Genomic DNA, 20581 nt, shown 5'->3' with positions numbered 1-20581 from the left:
AACATGCATCCCTGTACAAAAACATGCATCCCTGTACAAAAAACATGCATCCCTGTACAGAAACATGCACCATGTACAAAAACATGCATCCCTGTACAAAAACATGCACACCTGTACAAAAACATGAACACCTGTACAAAAACATGCATCCCTGTACAGAAACATGCACCATGTACAAAAACATGCATTCTTGTACAAAAACATGCATCCCTGTACAAAAACATGAACACCAGTACACAAACATGCATTCCTGTACAAAACGTTCAATCATGTACAAAAACATGCATCCTGGTACCAAAAAATGCACCCTTGTACAAAAACATGCATCCCTGTATAAAAAAACATGCATCCCTGTGCAAAAACATGCATCCCTATACAAAAACATGCATCCCTGTACAAAAACATGCATCCCTGTACAAAAAACATGCATCCCTGTACAGAAACATGCATCCCTGTACAGAAACATGCATCCCTGTACAGAAACATGCATCCCTGTACAAAAACATGCATCCCTGTACAAAAACATGCATCCCTGTACACAAAACATGCATCCCTGTACAAAAACATGCATCCCTGTACAAAAACATGCATCCCTGTACAAAAACATGCATCCCTGTACAAAAACATGCATCCCTGTACAAAAACATGAACACCTGTACAAAAACATGCATCCCTGTACAGAAACATGCATCCTTGTACGAAAACATGCACACCTGTACAGAAACATGCATCCATGTACAAAAATATGCATCCGTGTACAAAAACATGCATCCCTGTACAGAAACATGCACTATGTACAAAAACATGCATCCCTGTACAAAAACATGCATCCCTGTACAAAAAATATGCATCCCTGTACAGAAACATGCACCATGTACAAAAACATGCATCCTTGTACGAAAACATGCACACCTGTACAGAAACATGCGTCCTTGTACAAAAACATGCACACCTGTACAAAAACATGCACACCTGTATAAAAACATGCACTATGTACAAAAACATGCATCCTTGTACGAAAACATGCACACCTGTACAAAAACATGCTCCCGTGTACAGAAACATACATCCCTGTAAAAAAACATGCATCCCTGTACAGACACATGCATCCTTGTACAAAACATGCATACCCATACAAAAACGTGAATCCCTGTAAAAGAAATATGCATCGCTGTACAAAAAGGTGCTTCAACGTACAAAAACCTGCATACCTATACAAAAAATTGCATACCTGTATAAAAACATGCACTCCTGTACAAAATCATGCATCCCTGTATAAAAACATGCATCCCTGTATAAAAACATGCATTCCCGTACAAAAACATGCATCCCTGTATAAAAACATGCATCCTTGTACAAACACATGCATATATGTACAAAACGTGCATCAACGAACGAAAACATGCATTCCTGTACAAAACGTTCAATCATGTACAAAAACATGCATCCTGGTACAAAAAAATGCACCCTTGTACAAAAACATGCATCCCTGTATAAAAAAAATCATGCATCCCTGTACAAAAACATGCATCCCTGTATAAAAACATGCATCCCTGTATAAAAACATGCATTCCCGTACAAAAACATGCATCCCTGTATAAAAACATGCATTCTTGTACAAAAACACGCATATATGTACAAAAATGTGCATCAACGAACGAAAACATGCATTCCTGTACAAAACGTTCAATCATGTACAAAAACATGCATCCTGGTACAAAAAAATGCACCCTTGTACAAAAACATGCATCCCTGTATAGAAAAACATGCATCCCTGTACAAAAACATGCATCCCTGTACAAAAAAACATGCATCCCTGTACAAAAACATACATCCCTGTACAAAAAACATGCATCCCTGTACAGAAACATGCATCCCTGTACAAAAACATGCATCCCTGTACAGAAACATGCATCCCTGTACAAAAACATGCATCCCTGTACAAAAACATGCATCCCTGTACAAAAAACATGCATCCCTGTACAGAAACATGCATCCCTGTACAAAAATATGCATCCCTGTACAAAAAACATGCATCCCTGTACAGAAACATGCATCCCTGTACAAAAAACATGCATCCCTGTACAGAAACATGCATCCCTGTACAAAAAACATGCATCCCTGTACAGAAACATGCATCCCTGTACAAAAAACATGCATCCCTGTACAGAAACATGCACACCTGTACAAAAACATGAACACCTGTACAAAAACATGCATCCGTGTACAGAAACATGCACCATGTACAAAAACATGCACCATGTACAAAAACATGCATCCCTGTACAGAAACATGCATCCCTGTACAAAAACATGCATCCCTGTACAAAAACATGCATCCCTGTACAGAAACATGCATCCCTGTACAAAAACATGCATCCCTGTACAAAAAACATGCATCCCTGTACAGAAACATGCATCCCTGTACAGAAACATGCATCCCTGTACAAAAACATGCATCCCTGTACAAAAAACATGCATCCCTGTACAGAAACATGCATCCCTGTACAGAAACATGCATCCCTGTACAAAAACATGCATCCCTGTACAAAAAACATGCATCCCTGTACAGAAACATGCATCCCTGTACAAAAACATGCATCCCTGTACAGAAACATGCATCCCTGTACAAAAACATGCACACCTGTACAAAAACATGAACACCTGTACAAAAACATGCATCCCTGTACAGAAACATGCATCCCTGTACAGAAACATGCATCCCTGTACAAAAAACATGCATCCCTGTACAGAAACATGCATCCCTGTACAGAAACATGCATCCCTGTACAAAAACATGCATCCCTGTACAGAAACATGCACTATGTACAAAAACATGCATCCCTGTACAAAAACATGCATCCCTGTTCAAAAAATATGCATCCCTGTACAGAAACATGCACCATGTACAAAAACATGCATCCTTGTACGAAAACATGCACACCTGTACAGAAACATGCGTCCTTGTACAAAAACATGCACACCTGTACAAAAACATGCACACCTGTATAAAAACATGCACTATGTACAAAAACATGCATCCTTGTACGAAAACATGCACACCTGTACAAAAACATGCTCCCGTGTACAGAAACATACATCCCTGTAAAAAAACATGCATCCCTGTACAGACACATGCATCCTTGTACAAAACATGCATACCCATACAAAAACGTGAATCCCTGTAAAAGAAATATGCATCGCTGTACAAAAAGGTGCTTCAACGTACAAAAACCTGCATACCTATACAAAAAATTGCATACCTGTATAAAAACATGCACTCCTGTACAAAATCATGCATCCCTGTATAAAAACATGCATCCCTGTATAAAAACATGCATTCCCGTACAAAAACATGCATCCCTGTATAAAAACATGCATCCTTGTACAAACACATGCATATATGTACAAAACGTGCATCAACGAACGAAAACATGCATTCCTGTACAAAACGTTCAATCATGTACAAAAACATGCATCCTGGTACAAAAAAATGCACCCTTGTACAAAAACATGCATCCCTGTATAAAAAAAATCATGCATCCCTGTACAAAAACATGCATCCCTGTATAAAAACATGCATCCCTGTATAAAAACATGCATTCCCGTACAAAAACATGCATCCCTGTATAAAAACATGCATTCTTGTACAAAAACACGCATATATGTACAAAAATGTGCATCAACGAACGAAAACATGCATTCCTGTACAAAACGTTCAATCATGTACAAAAACATGCATCCTGGTACAAAAAAATGCACCCTTGTACAAAAACATGCATCCCTGTATAGAAAAACATGCATCCCTGTACAAAAACATGCATCCCTGTACAAAAAAACATGCATCCCTGTACAAAAACATACATCCCTGTACAAAAAACATGCATCCCTGTACAGAAACATGCATCCCTGTACAAAAACATGCATCCCTGTACAGAAACATGCATCCCTGTACAAAAACATGCATCCCTGTACAAAAACATGCATCCCTGTACAAAAAACATGCATCCCTGTACAGAAACATGCATCCCTGTACAAAAATATGCATCCCTGTACAAAAAACATGCATCCCTGTACAGAAACATGCATCCCTGTACAAAAAACATGCATCCCTGTACAGAAACATGCATCCCTGTACAAAAAACATGCATCCCTGTACAGAAACATGCATCCCTGTACAAAAAACATGCATCCCTGTACAGAAACATGCACACCTGTACAAAAACATGAACACCTGTACAAAAACATGCATCCGTGTACAGAAACATGCACCATGTACAAAAACATGCACCATGTACAAAAACATGCATCCCTGTACAGAAACATGCATCCCTGTACAAAAACATGCATCCCTGTACAAAAACATGCATCCCTGTACAGAAACATGCATCCCTGTACAAAAACATGCATCCCTGTACAAAAAACATGCATCCCTGTACAGAAACATGCATCCCTGTACAGAAACATGCATCCCTGTACAAAAACATGCATCCCTGTACAAAAAACATGCATCCCTGTACAGAAACATGCATCCCTGTACAGAAACATGCATCCCTGTACAAAAACATGCATCCCTGTACAAAAAACATGCATCCCTGTACAGAAACATGCATCCCTGTACAAAAACATGCATCCCTGTACAGAAACATGCATCCCTGTACAAAAACATGCACACCTGTACAAAAACATGAACACCTGTACAAAAACATGCATCCCTGTACAGAAACATGCATCCCTGTACAAAAACATGCATCCCTGTACAAAAAACATGCATCCCTGTACAGAAACATGCATCCCTGTACAGAAACATGCATCCCTGTACAAAAACATGCATCCCTGTACAAAAAACATGCATCCCTGTACAGAAACATGCATCCCTGTACAAAAACATGCATCCCTGTACAGAAACATGCATCCCTGTACAAAAACATGCATCCCTGTACAAAAACATGCATCCCTGTACAAAAAACATGCATCCCTGTACAGAAACATGCATCCCTGTACAAAAATATGCATCCCTGTACAAAAAACATGCATCCCTGTACAGAAACATGCATCCCTGTACAAAAACATGCACACCTGTACAAAAACATGAACACCTGTACAAAAACATGCATCCCTGTACAGAAACATGCATCCCTGTACAAAAACATGCATCCCTGTACAAAAAACATGCATCCCTGTACAGAAACATGCATCCCTGTACAGAAACATGCATCCCTGTACAAAAACATGCATCCCTGTACAAAAAACATGCATCCCTGTACAGAAACATGCATCCCTGTACAAAAACATGCATCCCTGTACAGAAACATGCATCCCTGTACAAAAACATGCATCCCTGTACAAAAACATGCATCCCTGTACAAAAAACATGCATCCCTGTACAGAAACATGCATCCCTGTACAAAAATATGCATCCCTGTACAAAAAACATGCATCCCTGTACAGAAACATGCATCCCTGTACAAAAAACATGCATCCCTGTACAGAAACATGCATCCCTGTACAAAAAACATGCATCCCTGTACAGAAACATGCATCCCTGTACAAAAACATGCATCCCTGTACAAAAACATGCATCCCTGTACAAAAACATGCATCCCTGTACAAAAACATGAACACCTGTACAAAAACATGCATCCGTGTACAGAAACATGCACCATGTACAAAAACATGCACCATGTACAAAAACATGCATCCCTGTACAAAAACATGCACCATGTACAAAAACATGCATCCCTGTACAAAAACATGCACACCTGTACAAAAACATGCATCCCTGTACAAAAAACATGCATCCCTCTACAAAAACATGCATCCCTCTACAAAAACATGCATCCCTGTACAAAAACATGCACCATGTACAAAAACATGCATCCCTGTACAAAAACATGCATCCCTGTACAAAAACATGCACACCTGTACAAAAACATGCATCCCTGTACAAAAACATGCACACCTGTACAAAAACATGAACACCTGTACAAAAACATGCATCCCTGTACAAAAAACATGCATCCCTCTACAAAAACATGCATCCCTCTACAAAAACATGCATCCCTGTACAAAAACATGCACCATGTACAAAAACATGCATCCCTGTACAAAAACATGCATCCCTGTACAAAAACATGCATCCCTGTACAAAAATATGCATCCCTGTACAAAAAACATGCATCCCTGTACAGAAACATGCATCCCTGTACAAAAACATGCACCATGTACAAAAACATGAACACCTGTACAAAAACATGCATCCGTGTACAAAAACATGCATTCCTGTACAAAAACATGCATCCCTGTACAGAAACATGCACCATGTACAGAAACATGCACCATGTACAAAAACATGCATTCCTGTACAGAAACATGCATCCCTGTACAAAAACATGCACCATGTACAAAAACATGAACACCTGTACAAAAACATGCATCCGTGTACAAAAACATGCATTCCTGTACAAAAACATGCATCCCTGTACAGAAACATGCACCATGTACAGAAACATGCACCATGTACAAAAACATGCATTCCTGTACAAAAACATGCATCCCTGTACAAAAACATGCATCCCTGTACAGAAACATGCATCCCTGTACAAAAACATGCACCATGTACAAAAACATGAACACCTGTACAAAAACATGCATCCGTGTACAAAAACATGCATTCCTGTACAAAAACATGCATCCCTGTACAGAAACATGCACCATGTACAGAAACATGCACCATGTACGAAAACATGCATTCCTGTACAAAAACATGCATCCCTGTACAGAAACATGCACCATGTACAAAAACATGCATTCCTGTACAAAAACATGCATCCCTGTACAGAAACATGCACCATGTACAGAAACATGCACCATGTACAAAAACATGCATCCCTGTACAAAAACATGCATCCCTGTACAAAAACATGCACCATGTACAAAAACATGAACACCTGTACAAAAACATGCATCCGTGTACAAAAACATGCATTCCTGTACAAAAACATGCATCCCTGTACAGAAACATGCACCATGTACAGAAACATGCACCATGTACAAAAACATGCATTCCTGTACAAAAACATGCATCCCTGTACAGAAACATGCACCATGTACAAAAATGTGGATCCCTGTATAAAAACATGCATCCCTGTACAGAAACATGCACCATGTACAAAAATGTGGATCCCTGTATAAAAACATGCATCCCTGTAAAAAAACGTACATATATAAAACCCCTTGCAGACACATATATTCCTGTAAAAAAAAACAAGCATCCCTGTACAATAATGTGTGAAATAATGTGAATTGTTAGTAGACACACTAAACACATCTTACCATGTACTACAAGGTTAACTAAATTCGTGTAGATGGCTTGATGTGCGTACTTAGCAGACACATATCCCACAAACGTGCCGGCATCATTGACTTCCGTATTCAGTATATGAAGATTGTACATGGTATTCGCTATCGTGCTAACAATACTGTATCTAGTGTCAGTTGTTTGCATGTTCAAATCTCTGTTAATATAGAAACTGCCGTCTCTGATCCACGACATAACACCGTGTTTATATAGGACAGAAGACTCAAATGTAACGTTCTCTCCCTCCGTTACGGTAACATTCACTGGTTCCACGTTGAATTCTTGTTGAACTGTGAAACATGAAAAAACGTGTTATTGTGCACGTAAAGAGAGTCACGAACAAAACAGCATTTTAAAATTCTGTACTTTTCGAGAAAAAGAATCACATTTAAATTGTGAGTTTCTACTCAATAAAAAATACGATCAAAGAATACCTAGCGAAGGTTGTTACAACCATGCAGCTATACTCGAATAACTACATGCATACCTGTATTTCATCGAGTTTATATACATCGCTATTATTGGTGAACATGTGTTTGCGTAAATGTTTGATAAATACTTACGAGAAGCTGTCCAATTCAGACTCCATCCGCGATATTGGCGAGTTTTATCAGTGTCAAAGAGCATCCATACAGTGTCCCCTGGTAATGTCAATGGTGGTGGCGCGACATAGCCCTCGTAAACGTAGTAAATAGGGTACGTGGTCTTATTTTGGAAGACCAGTGGAAAAGGGTGTTGCAGCCCTTCACCGGCGTACATCTCGTCTTTAGAGGTCTCTACTTCGAAATTTTGGTCAAAGACGAATGTTATGGAAGCAGCATTGGGTGCATAGATGAGATACAGACTACGGTGACGTGGAAGATACAAGTCTGGGTAGTTTGGAGATGTAAAGGTCCCAGTCATACAGCTTTCACCAAAACATGTCAATTTCGAATTTGCATCTATAAAAAATAAATTTCCGCATTATATAATATAATCAAAGATATGTAACCAAAGTGATGATTGTCACGGTATATATAAAGACGACTATAACTATTTTGGTATTTACCTGTCCATACATCACATGTGAATCCCATGAATGTGAGGGTGTTCATTGCAGTTTATATAATCAAAGATATGTAACCAAAGTGATGATTGTCACGGTATATATAAAGACGACTATAACTATTTTGGTATTTACCTGTCCATACATCACATGTGAATCCCATGAATGTGAGGGTGTTCATTGCAGTTTGTGGACATTCGCATACATATTGAGGCAGTGTAGAGTTCCATGGAAGTACTCTGTTATAACAAGGACCCAATGTACCACATGGATCACTGCTGCATTCATCTATCAATAAAAACAATGTAGTCATTTAATCCCAACTACACACCGAGTATCTTTTCTTTTGACTATATAATGGCTTATATTTTTGATGAACGGCAAATTATTCATTTGTATATGGTATAATAAATTGGATTGTACATTCTTGACAACTGCTTTTACTCCAGCGTAGTGTCAATTGTTATTGTATGTGTCACAATGCTGGAACTAGAGACGCTTCAACACGTCTTGTGTACAAATTTAAATAACTCACAGAAGCAGACTCTGCATTATTTATTTACTTAGAAATACTTAAGCTTTCAAAGGAGGAAAGAATTGGCAAAATGGAAAGAACAGGCACTTATAGAGAAATCAACGAATTTGCTTATTTCAGGGCCTAATGACGAGTGAGGTAGCTCTTTTTAATGAGCTTTACCATTTGAATACACATCTGTTCATCACTGAGTAATAAGATGAACTGTTCGTTCATTGTTTTCTGTCAAAAAGTTGGATCACAGTTTTAACCGACGTGAACATTTCTTTGCGACACCCGGATTAAAAAATGAATTTTATTCTCAATATAAGCTTGGTTGCAAATGTCCTGTCTTTTAACGGAATTCTTTTGTGTCGTCCTATTTCACTGTTCAGGGAATGGTCACTTAAACGAAACTTTTTTATAGTAACTAGGTAACTCTCTAATTTGAGATATTTTTGCAATAAACGCAATAACTTCAACCTCACTAATTTCCTTTTAGTCACTTTTATTCTGAATGTGATGTACTTATAACCACAACAAGTTAATTGTTCTTAAACAAATAACATTCGAATAACTACCACTAAAATGTCTTAATGCATACAATAGTTGACTTTGATTCGTTTTCGACGAGACGTCACAATTATTCAAACTTACCTTGAGCGGAAGTGTCCATCGCTGCTGAAAACAAACAAACATATACATATATATACATATATAAAACATATATAAAACAAAAAATAACGAAATAACTGAAGACAATTTTATTCAAAATCTGTTTAATGGCAAAACACACTTTGAACAACTCCACATTAAATTTTGCAAACAGATTTTAGGTGTTAATAATAAGGCCAGCAATGCAGCAACTAGAGCTGAACTTGGTAGCTATCCTCTAATTATTGACATTAGTTCACAAATGTTGAAGTATTATGAAAGGCTAAAATCTATTAAAAATAATCATCTTCTGAACTGTGCTTTCAATACTGACAATAAAATGAACGGTAATTCATGGACAGCATTTGTTAAAAGATTATTTACATTAACTAAAATTAGTGATGAATCTAACACTATAGAATTCAAAACCAAATTCAAACAAATTCACTATAATAAAGCCTTGTTGTCAACGGTATTTAAACCAGAAAAGAATAAGCTACGTACTTTAAGTTTAAACAAAATTTTGAATTTGAACCATATTTAGAACAAATCAAAAATATTCAGCCCGTTGCCAATTGAAAAATTTAGATATAATATAACACCCCAGAGGTCTTTGTTTTCTATGTAATGAACAGGCTGTTGAGGATGAATTTCATGTATTACTCACATGTAAAAATAGTCAGATTGTACAAGTTCGAACCAGATTTGAAGCTGAATTAGCAATTTATGATGACAATGTTTGTAAGTTATCAAATCTTGATAAATTCAAGTGCTTGCTATGCACTAAAGATAGCTTCATTGTCAATTGCTTTGGACAATTTATTGATTTTATTTCTAAGCTTTAGTTTAGTCTATTGTTTTGTTTGTGTTTTTCTTGACCATTGATTTATTGTATGTTTTTTTTCATTCATACTAAGTATGAATAAGATGTGAAAGGTTAAAGGTCAAGCGAAAATACCCCCTGATGAGTCTGCTTAGGTTTCAACTATCAATATAATGACATTACTATTCGACCTCAAGGCAATTGATACATACCCCATACAATCGTCACAATACACAGTACTACACAGCGTGGTCGTAACATAATAGACACATTTGGCAACCAATCCTGCAAATAAATAAATAGATTGCCATGAACTCTGTAGCATTGAAATATACTTTGAAAACGGTGACGTCACGCTGTGTCAGTTGTTACCTAAATTAGTATAACTTAACTCAAACAATATTATTATACACTCTAAGAAAAAGATCCGGAAAACAAAAAGCAAAAAGTTGTTTTATACTGATCTAATACGGTAATGACACAATATAGGCGCTGTACAACAGATAGAGAACATTTCGTCGAACTCGAGGTCGTTTTTAAGACTTGACAAAATTACACGTACAACAATAGGCATTGTTTGACTGCATTGTGTTGTGATAGTCAACTCAATGCCACAGTGAGGGAATAATCAAGGACAGTTTTTGTCACAAGGTTGTCTTGTATAGTGTATGTGCATTTGTTCGTATCACAGCATGGTTTATTGTGTCGTCCAGTTTCCATAACGCTGTAACATCGTTAAGCTAAACGTTCAATTGGGCTATACTGACACATAAATTTACCATTGCGATGAGGTAGCACTTAAATATTGTGTAGGCATATGGACATTTTAGTGTACACGTTTAGTCTATCTACAACACAAAGTCATATTTGTAATTAGACAAACTGTCAGTTTACAAGAATAGATAGTCATACCATTTATTAAATAAAAAAGCGTAGATCCCTGTTCAAAAACGTGGATCCCTGTACAAAAAGCGTAGATCCCTGTACAAAAACGTGGATCCCTGTACAAAAAGCGTAGATCCCTGTACAAAAACGTGGATCTCTGTACAAAAAGCGTAGATCCCTGTACAAAAACGTGGATCCCTGTACAAAAACGTGGATCCCTGTACAAAAACGTGGATCCCTGTACAAAAAGCGTAGATCCCTGTACAAAAACGTGGATCCCTGTACAAAAAGCGTAGATCCCTGTACAAAAACGTGGATCCTTGTACAAAAACGTGGACCCCTGTACAAAAACATGAAACTCTGTACAAAAACGTGGATCCCTGTACAAACACGTGGATGCCTGTACAAACACGTGGATGCCTGTACAAAAAAACATCATAACGTTTTGAACATTGTATACTGGTAACAAGAAATTAATAAGATTATGAACAAACTCAAAGTATAGAGCAGTTTTGACCAAATTCAGAATGTCAACGCATGGTTCACCGATAATAATAACGTTTTATATGTGTTTGTGTATGCTTTATTGCACTTCATTCAAAGTTACTTGTGTATGTGCCAAACAAAACACTTCATTCTTATAACACGCCTTTTGACAGTTGAAGCAGAACACTGGGTATGGGTGCTGAACTAAAAACATGCAATTCATTTATTCCGAGGATTAATTTGAACGTGTTTGTCCTACCAATGAAACCCGAAGAAAAATATATTTAGTTGTTTGGTATGTAAACGTTGATGCTTATGTCAAGTAAAACAAGTTAGTTTTGTACGGAAAACTATCAATTTTGAGATGGGTTTCAAGTTGACCTTTGACCGCAAGACATTTAATTTCATTATTTATCAATTTTCTTATTCATAATAGGTTGGCCAGAAAATAGCAAATAAATATTCTAAAGGTGCGCTTTGAGCGTCTCTACTTGGGGGGGGGGGGCGAGTTTGTTTGTGCAAACCATTTATAGCCCATGAGTACACTGTAATGCAGTGTACCGTTACTGATGAATGTCACTCTTTCTAGTATCACAGTACGTTACTGAAAACTAGTTTTACCTCTTATAGTATCACAGTACGTTACTGAAAACTAGTTTTACCTCTTATAGTATCACAGTACGTTACTGAAAACGAGTTTTACCTCTTATAGTATCACAGTACGTTACTGAAAACGAGTTTTACCCTTTATAGTATCACAGTACGTTACTGACAGCGAGTGTCACCCTTTATAGTATCACAGTACGTCACTGACAGCGAGTGTCACCCTTTATAGTATCACAGTACGTCACTGACAGCGAGTGTCACCCTTTATAGTATCACAGTACGTTACTGACAGCGAGTGTCACCCTTTATAGTATCACAGTACGTCACTGACAGCGAGTGTCACCCTTTATAGTATCACAGTACGTTACTGACAGCGAGTGTCACCCTTTATAGTATCACAGTACGTTACTGACAGCGAGTGTCACCCTTTATAGTATCACAGTACGTTACTGACAAGTATCACCCTTTATAGTATCACAGTACGATACTGACAAGTTTCGTCCTTTATAGTATCACAGTACGTTACTGAAAACAAGTGTCACTCTTTCTAGGACCACAGTAAGTTACTGGCGAGTGTCACCCTTTATGGTATCACAGTACGTTACTGAAAACGAGTTTTACCTCTTATAGTATCACAGTACGTTACTGAAAACGAGTTTTACCCTTTATAGTATCACAGTACGTTACTGACAGCGAGTGTCACCCTTTATAGTATCACAGTACGTCACTGACAGCGAGTGTCACCCTTTATAGTATCACAGTACGTCACTGACAGCGAGTGTCACCCTTTATAGTATCACAGTACGTCACTGACAGCGAGTGTCACCCTTTATAGTATCACAGTACGTCACTGACAGCGAGTGTCACCCTTTATAGTATCACAGTACGTTACTGACAGCGAGTGTCACCCTTTATAGTATCACAGTACGTCACTGACAGCGAGTGTCACCCTTTATAGTATCACAGTACGTTACTGACAGCGAGTGTCACCCTTTATAGTATCACAGTACGTTACTGACAGCGAGTGTCACCCTTTATAGTATCACAGTACGTTACTGACAAGTATCACCCTTTATAGTATCACAGTACGATACTGACAAGTTTCGTCCTTTATAGTATCACAGTACGTTACTGAAAACAAGTGTCACTCTTTCTAGGACCACAGTAAGTTACTGGCGAGTGTCACCCTTTATGGTATCACAGTACGTTACTGAAAACGAGTTTTACCTCTTATAGTATCACAGTACGTTACTGAAAACGAGTTTTACCCTTTATAGTATCACAGTACGTTACTGACAGCGAGTGTCACCCTTTATAGTATCACAGTACGTCACTGACAGCGAGTGTCACCCTTTATAGTATCACAGTACGTCACTGACAGCGAGTGTCACCCTTTATAGTATCACAGTACGTTACTGACAGCGAGTGTCACCCTTTATAGTATCACAGTACGTCACTGACAGCGAGTGTCACCCTTTATAGTATCACAGTACGTTACTGACAGCGAGTGTCACCCTTTATAGTATCACAGTACGTTACTGACAGCGAGTGTCACCCTTTATAGTATCACAGTACGTTACTGACAAGTATCACCCTTTATAGTATCACAGTACGATACTGACAAGTTTCGTCCTTTATAGTATCACAGTACGTTACTGAAAACAAGTGTCACTCTTTCTAGGACCACAGTAAGTTACTGGCGAGTGTCACCCTTTATGGTATCACAGTACGTTACTGAAAACGAGTTTTACCCTTTATAGTATCACAGTACGTTACTGACAGTGAGTGTCACCCTTTATAGTATCACAGTACGTCACTGACAGCGAGTGTCACCCTTTATAGTATCACAGTACGTCACTGACAGCGAGTGTCACCCTTTATAGTATCACAGTACGTTACTGACAGCGAGTGTCACCCTTTATAGTATCACAGTACGTCACTGACAGCGAGTGTCACCCTTTATAGTACCACAGTACGTTACTGACAGCGAGTGTCACCCTTTATAGTATCACAGTACGTTACTGACAGCGAGTGTCACCCTTTATAGTATCACAGTACGTTACTGACAAGTATCACCCTTTATAGTATCACAGTACGATACTGACAAGTTTCGTCCTTTATAGTATCACAGTACGTTACTGAAAACAAGTGTCACTCTTTCTAGGACCACAGTAAGTTACTGGCGAGTGTCACCCTTTATAGTATCACAGTACGTTACTGACAAGTATCACCCTTTATAGTATCACAGTACGATACTGACAAGTTTCGTCCTTTATAGTATCACAGTACGTTACTGACAAGTATCACCCTTTATAGTATCACAGTACGTTACTGACAAGTATCGCCCTTTATAGTATCACAGTACGTTACTAACGAGTATCATTCTTTTTAGTATCGCAGTACGTTACTGACAGCGAGTGTCACCCTTTATAGTACCACAGTACGTTACTGACAGCGAGTGTCACCCTTTATAGTATCACAGTACGTTACTGACAGCGAGTGTCACCCTTTATAGTATCACAGTACGTTACTGACAGCAAGTGTCACCCTTTATAGTGTTACAGTACGTTACTGACAGCGAGTGTCACCCTTTATAATATCACAGTACGTTACTGACAAGTATCACCCTTTATAGTACCACAGTACGTTACTGACAGCGAGTGTCACCCTTTATAGTACCACAGTACGTTACTGACAGCGAGTGTCACCCTTTATAGTATCACAGTACGGTACTAACAGCGAGTGTCACCCTTTATAGTATCACAGTACGTTACTGACAAGTATCGTCCTTTATAGTATCACAGTACGTTACTGACAAGTATCACCCGCGTGACGTTGCTGACAGCGAGTGTCATCCTTTATAGTATCACAGTACGTTACTGACAGCGAGTGTCACCCTTTATAGTGTCACAGTACGTTACTGACAGCGAGTGTCACCCTTTATAGTGTCACAGTACGTTACTGACAGTGAGTGTCACCCTTTATAGTATCACAGTGCGTTACTGACAGCGAGTGTCACCCTTTATAGTACGACAGTACGTTACTGACAGCGAGTGTCACCCTTGATAGTACGACAGTACGTTACTGACAAGTATCGTCCTTTATAGTATCACAGTACGTTACTGACAAGTATCACCCGCGTGACGTTACTGACAGCGAGTGTCATCCTTTATAGTATCACAGTACGTTACTGACAGCGAGTGTCACCCTTTATAGTGTCACAGTACGTTACTGACAGCGAGTGTCATCCTTTATAGTGTCACAGTACGTTACTGACAGCGAGTGTCACCCTTTATAGTATCACAGTACGTTACTGACAGCGAGTGTCACCCTTTATAGTATCACAGTACGTTACTGACAGCGAGTGTCACCCTTTATAGTGTCACAGTACGTTACTAAAAGCGAGTGTCACCCTTTATAGTATCACAGTACGTTACTAACAGTGAGTGTCACCCTTTAGTGTATCACAGTATGTTACTGACAAGTATCGGCCTTTATAGTATCACAGTACGTTACTGACAAGTATCACCCTTTATAGTACCACAGTACGTTACTGACAGCGAGTGTCACCCTTTATAGTACCACAGTACGTTACTGACAGCGAGTGTCACCCTTTATAGTATCACAGTACGTTACTAACAGCGAGTGTCACCCTTTATAGTATCACAGTACGTTACTGACAAGTATCGTCCTTTATAGTATCACAGTACGTTACTGACAAGTATCACCCGCGTGACGTTACTGACAACGAGTGTCATCCTTTATAGTATCACAGTACGTTACTGACAGCGAGTGTCACCCTTTATAGTGTCACAGTACGTTACTGACAGCGAGTGTCACCCTTTATAGTGTCACAGTACGTTACTGACAGTGAGTGTCACCCTTTATAGTATCACAGTGCGTTACTGACAGCGAGTGTCACCCTTTATAGTACGACAGTACGTTACTGACAGCGAGTGTCACCCTTTATAGTACGACAGTACGTTACTGACAAGTATCGTCCTTTATAGTATCACAGTACGTTACTGACAAGTATCACCCGCGTGACGTTACTGACAGCGAGTGTCATCCTTTATAGTATCACAGTACGTTACTGACAGCGAGTGTCACCCTTTATAGTGTCACAGTACGTTACTGACAGCGAGTGTCATCCTTTATAGTGTCACAGTACGTTACTGACAGCGAGTGTCACCCTTTATAGTATCACAGTACGTTACTGACAGCGAGTGTCACCCTTTATAGTATCACAGTACGTTACTGACAGCGAGTGTCACCCTTTATAGTGTCACAGTACGTTACTGACAGCGAGTGTCACCATTTATAGTATCACAGTACGTTACTGACAGCGAGTGTCACCCTTTATAGTATCACAGTACGTTACTGACAGCGAGTGCCACCCTTTATAGTATCACAGTACGTTACTGACAGCGAGTGTCACCCTTTATAGTATCACAGTACGTTACTGACAGCGAGTGTCACCCTTTATAGTATAACAGTACGTTACTGACAGCGAGTGTCACCTTTTATAGTATCACAGTACGTTACTGACAGCGAGTGTCACTCTTTAAAGTATCACAGTACGTTACTGACAGCGAGTGTCACCCTTTAAAGTATCACAGTACGTTACTGACAGCGAGTGTCACCCTTTATAGTATCACAGTACGTTACTGACAGCGAGTGCTACCTTTTAGTATCACAGTATCTGCTATGTCTTATAAAATGGTGCTATATTCAATGTTTGCTGAGCTGAAAAGGTTACAGATAATAGTAAGGGTCACGTCATGCCTTCTTGACCACGACTATAATATACATAGAATGTACCTACGTATGCAAAATATACTCGTGAAACTGAATATTTGTCTGATATTATACAAACAATGTTATTGTGATCTACGCCTTTATCGTATTGAATGTATTGTCATAGGCTTCAAATTAGGGAAAGGCCGCTTTTCTTTTCGACTAAAACCGATGAACGTAACCATGGAGACGAATGCAGTGCACACTGTCTTCCATCTATTCATGTCTCGACCCAATCATAAGAATAAAGGCATTGGTAATAATGCGCCCATGAAGAAGTTCTTTGTCCATTATCGTCTGAAATGGGGTTACGCGCAAACCGCTAAACAGATACGTAAGCTAGTACGTTCCTGAATTGCGGTTAGGCGCACGTCAGAAAACAAATTACGTACTTCCTATTAAAAGTAAATAGACAATTAGATCAAAGTTGTAAAAACAGATACAAAGGTGTATCACATTGAACTGCCGGTGCCTGTCCATATGCTCACGATTAGGGAACAACAACCACCACCATATAACGACTATTATATTCAATTGTTAAGATGCTGCATTGATGACGATTCTTTCTTTAAATTAAATTTGGCGATTTTAGACTTTTTTAATGACAACATAATTCACTAAAACATAACTACTAAAAATAATTATATACTTTATCATAGAATGCAGCAGAATTCATTTGTGGTAAGCGTCTACCTTGAAAATAGTTGCACACCAGTACTGATAAAACCAGCATGTGAGAAGGGGATAAAACACCGCCAGTACTGGTAAGAACAGTGTGGGGGAGAGACACTGGCAACACTGATAATGACAGTGGGGGCACTGCCGGCAATGGCAATGACAATGTGTGGGAGGGATATGACACTTCCAGCAGTGATGAAGAAGCAGTTTCAGGAGAAGACGACATCGCCACTGGACACATTGTCGGGTTTAGTTTGTGGTAGATAAGGCAGGATTTAAAGCCCACAACAACATATTATTGTAATTTGAATGTTTATATAAATAAGAACACAAATTTAACCCACCTGCATTGCACTTGGATGATTGCTGAAAATTGCTTTCTATGCGCCTATTAACTGCGAACATAAGCCGTAATCCAGCGTTTGCTAATGTTGATTCGATTGATGTCATATATAAACGAATATTTTGACGACTGTTATTCTCGCTTATTACAACTGCAAGACAGAAAGAGTTTGCGAGTGACTGGCGTATTTAATAGCTCTCATTTGCATAACACCATGCCAACAACAAAGAAAACAGTAAAGTGCAAAGGAGGTCACTGGGCGTCTCCTTGATTTATCTTCGTCTTATTGTGTCAAACTTCAGTCAAGATGGTAGCTATTATCTCCAAGTCACCCATCAAGCGGAGGACGTGTCCCGAATGCAGTGGTCTAATTTAAAATGTGCTGAGACTAACCGTGCTTCGAGAGAACAATGCGGAATGCTTTGAAATAATATATATCTTTTACATTGATCTACAGAAACTGGTACCGTTAGTGACGATTTATTGTTTTCATTACTGTGCCATGAGTCATGTGATTCGCTAAATTTATATAAAAAACAGGCACAATAATCAACTGTCTCTCTTTCAGTGAAAGGACACTTGACTGAGCAGACCTCGAACGTGTTTGCCTGACCTTCTTTTCATTTACAATGACGAAGGCCTCATCCCATTGTGATGAGTGGATGCACTGCCAGCACGTATCCAGACTACACTGCTGCGATACTGTATGGATGCATTAGAGTCATCTCTGGTAGAGCTGTGTGGATGCATTAGAGTCATCTCTGGTAGAGCTGTGTAGATGCTTTAGAGGCATCTCTGGTAGAGCTGTGCGGATGCTTTAGAGTCATCTCTGGTAGAGCTGTGTGGATGCATTAGAGTCATCTCTGGTAGAGCTGTGTGGATGCTTTAGAGTCATCTCTGGTAGAGCTGTGTGAATGCTTTAGAGTCATCTCTGGTAGAGCTGTGTGAATGCTTTAGAGTCATCTCTGGTAGAGCTGTGTGGATGCATTAGAGTCATCTCTGGTAGAGCTGTGTGGATGCATTAGAGTCATCTCTGGTAGAGCTGTGTGAATGCTTTAGAGTCATCTCTGGTAGAGCTGTGTGGATGCTTTAGAGGCATCTCTGGCAGAGCTGTGTGGATGCTTTAGAGTCATCTCTGGTAGAGCTGTGTGGATGCTTTAGAGGCATCTCTGGTAGAGCTGTGTGGATGCATTAGAGTCATCTCTGGTAGAGCTGTGTGAATGCTTTAGAGTCATCTCTGGTAGAGCTGTGTGGATGCTTTAGAGGCATCTCTGGCAGAGCTGTGTGGATGCTTTAGAGTCATCTCTGGTAGAGCTGTGTGGATGCATTAGAGTCATCTCTGGTAGAGCTGTGTGGATGCATTAGAGTCATCTCTGGTAGAGCTGTGTGAATGCTTTAGAGTCATCTCTGGTAGAGCTGTGTGGATGCTTTAGAGGCATCTCTGGCAGAGCTGTGTGGATGCTTTAGAGTCATCTCTGGTAGAGCTGTGTGGATGCATTAGAGTCATCTCTGGTAGAGCTGTGTGGATGCTTTAGAGTCATCTCTGGTAGAGCTGTGTGGATGCATTAGAGTCATCTCTGGTAGAGCTGTGTGGATGCTTTAGAGTCATCTCTGGTAGAGCTGTGTGGATGCTTTAGAGTCATCTCTGGTAGAGCTGTGTAGATTTTTTTTAGATAACTACTAAAATTAAGACCAAGTTTGGAAATATATATAATGTTTGATATAAATTACGCTTTAAAATACGCAATGACAATACATGAATCGCCAGTGTATTTGCATTAGTGCGTCACCATGGATACGATCCATAATGTTATACAGCTTTTATTTAACATTGTTGTTTTTAAGGCGTACCGTATTTAGGAAAGTGGGGTAGGTAAAAATAGTAAGGCACTATTCTAAGAGACGTCGTAAATCTAGTTTGTTTACTGACACTGTTACCAAGCGATGTAATTGTAAACATACAAGGCGTGAATTTATGCAAAGAGAAGTCCGCTGAACTATATATATATATATAAATGTTATCAAAGGTTGTCATGTAAGAAAACAAACAACATAATTATCGAAGCTGCTTTTAAAGAAAGTAGTGGGTTTAAATACGATCCCTGGTATAAATTTGTCCAAAAACGTCTACAAATTACAAATATGACAAACACGGATACTAATCAGGCAAATTTTTGCAATCTGTTTAAAGAAAGGTTAAACCAAATTTACTCAACAAATGTGGAAAGTCAGTTGAACAAAACTGGTCATAATAAACTAAGTACTTATAAAACATTCAAAAATAATTATAAATTTGAAAAATACTTGGATGATATAAAAAACAAAAAACACAGAGTAGCATTAACCAAATTTCGTATTTCAGCCCACTTCTTGCCAATTGAAATAGGTCGT

At 38.9% G+C, this 20581-nt stretch overlaps 1 protein-coding gene across 1 annotated transcript in view; it reads right to left on the bottom strand.

Annotated features, from left to right (window-relative positions):
- LOC100376368 (uncharacterized) overlaps positions 1-18269 on the bottom strand; it is a 79763-nt gene extending 61494 nt beyond the window's left edge. Inside the window, exons 1-6 of the mRNA XM_085498033.1 lie at positions 18192-18269; positions 10608-10680; positions 9576-9599; positions 8540-8692; positions 7923-8300; positions 7335-7649 (exon numbers count right to left, since the gene is read on the bottom strand). Coding sequence (XP_085354159.1) covers positions 7335-7649; positions 7923-8300; positions 8540-8692; positions 9576-9599; positions 10608-10680; positions 18192-18197 — 949 coding nt within the window. The 5' untranslated portion in view covers positions 18198-18269. The remainder of the gene's footprint in view (positions 1-7334; positions 7650-7922; positions 8301-8539; positions 8693-9575; positions 9600-10607; positions 10681-18191) is intronic.
- Between the last annotated feature and the right edge of the window lie 2312 nt (positions 18270-20581).

Source organism: Saccoglossus kowalevskii, chromosome 1, assembly GCF_978046115.1.
Source record: "Saccoglossus kowalevskii chromosome 1, keSacKowa6.1, whole genome shotgun sequence".
NCBI lineage: Eukaryota > Metazoa > Hemichordata > Enteropneusta > Harrimaniidae > Saccoglossus > Saccoglossus kowalevskii.
The sequence above is the reverse complement of the archived record's forward strand: the minus strand, read 5'-3'. Positions and strand labels throughout refer to the sequence as shown.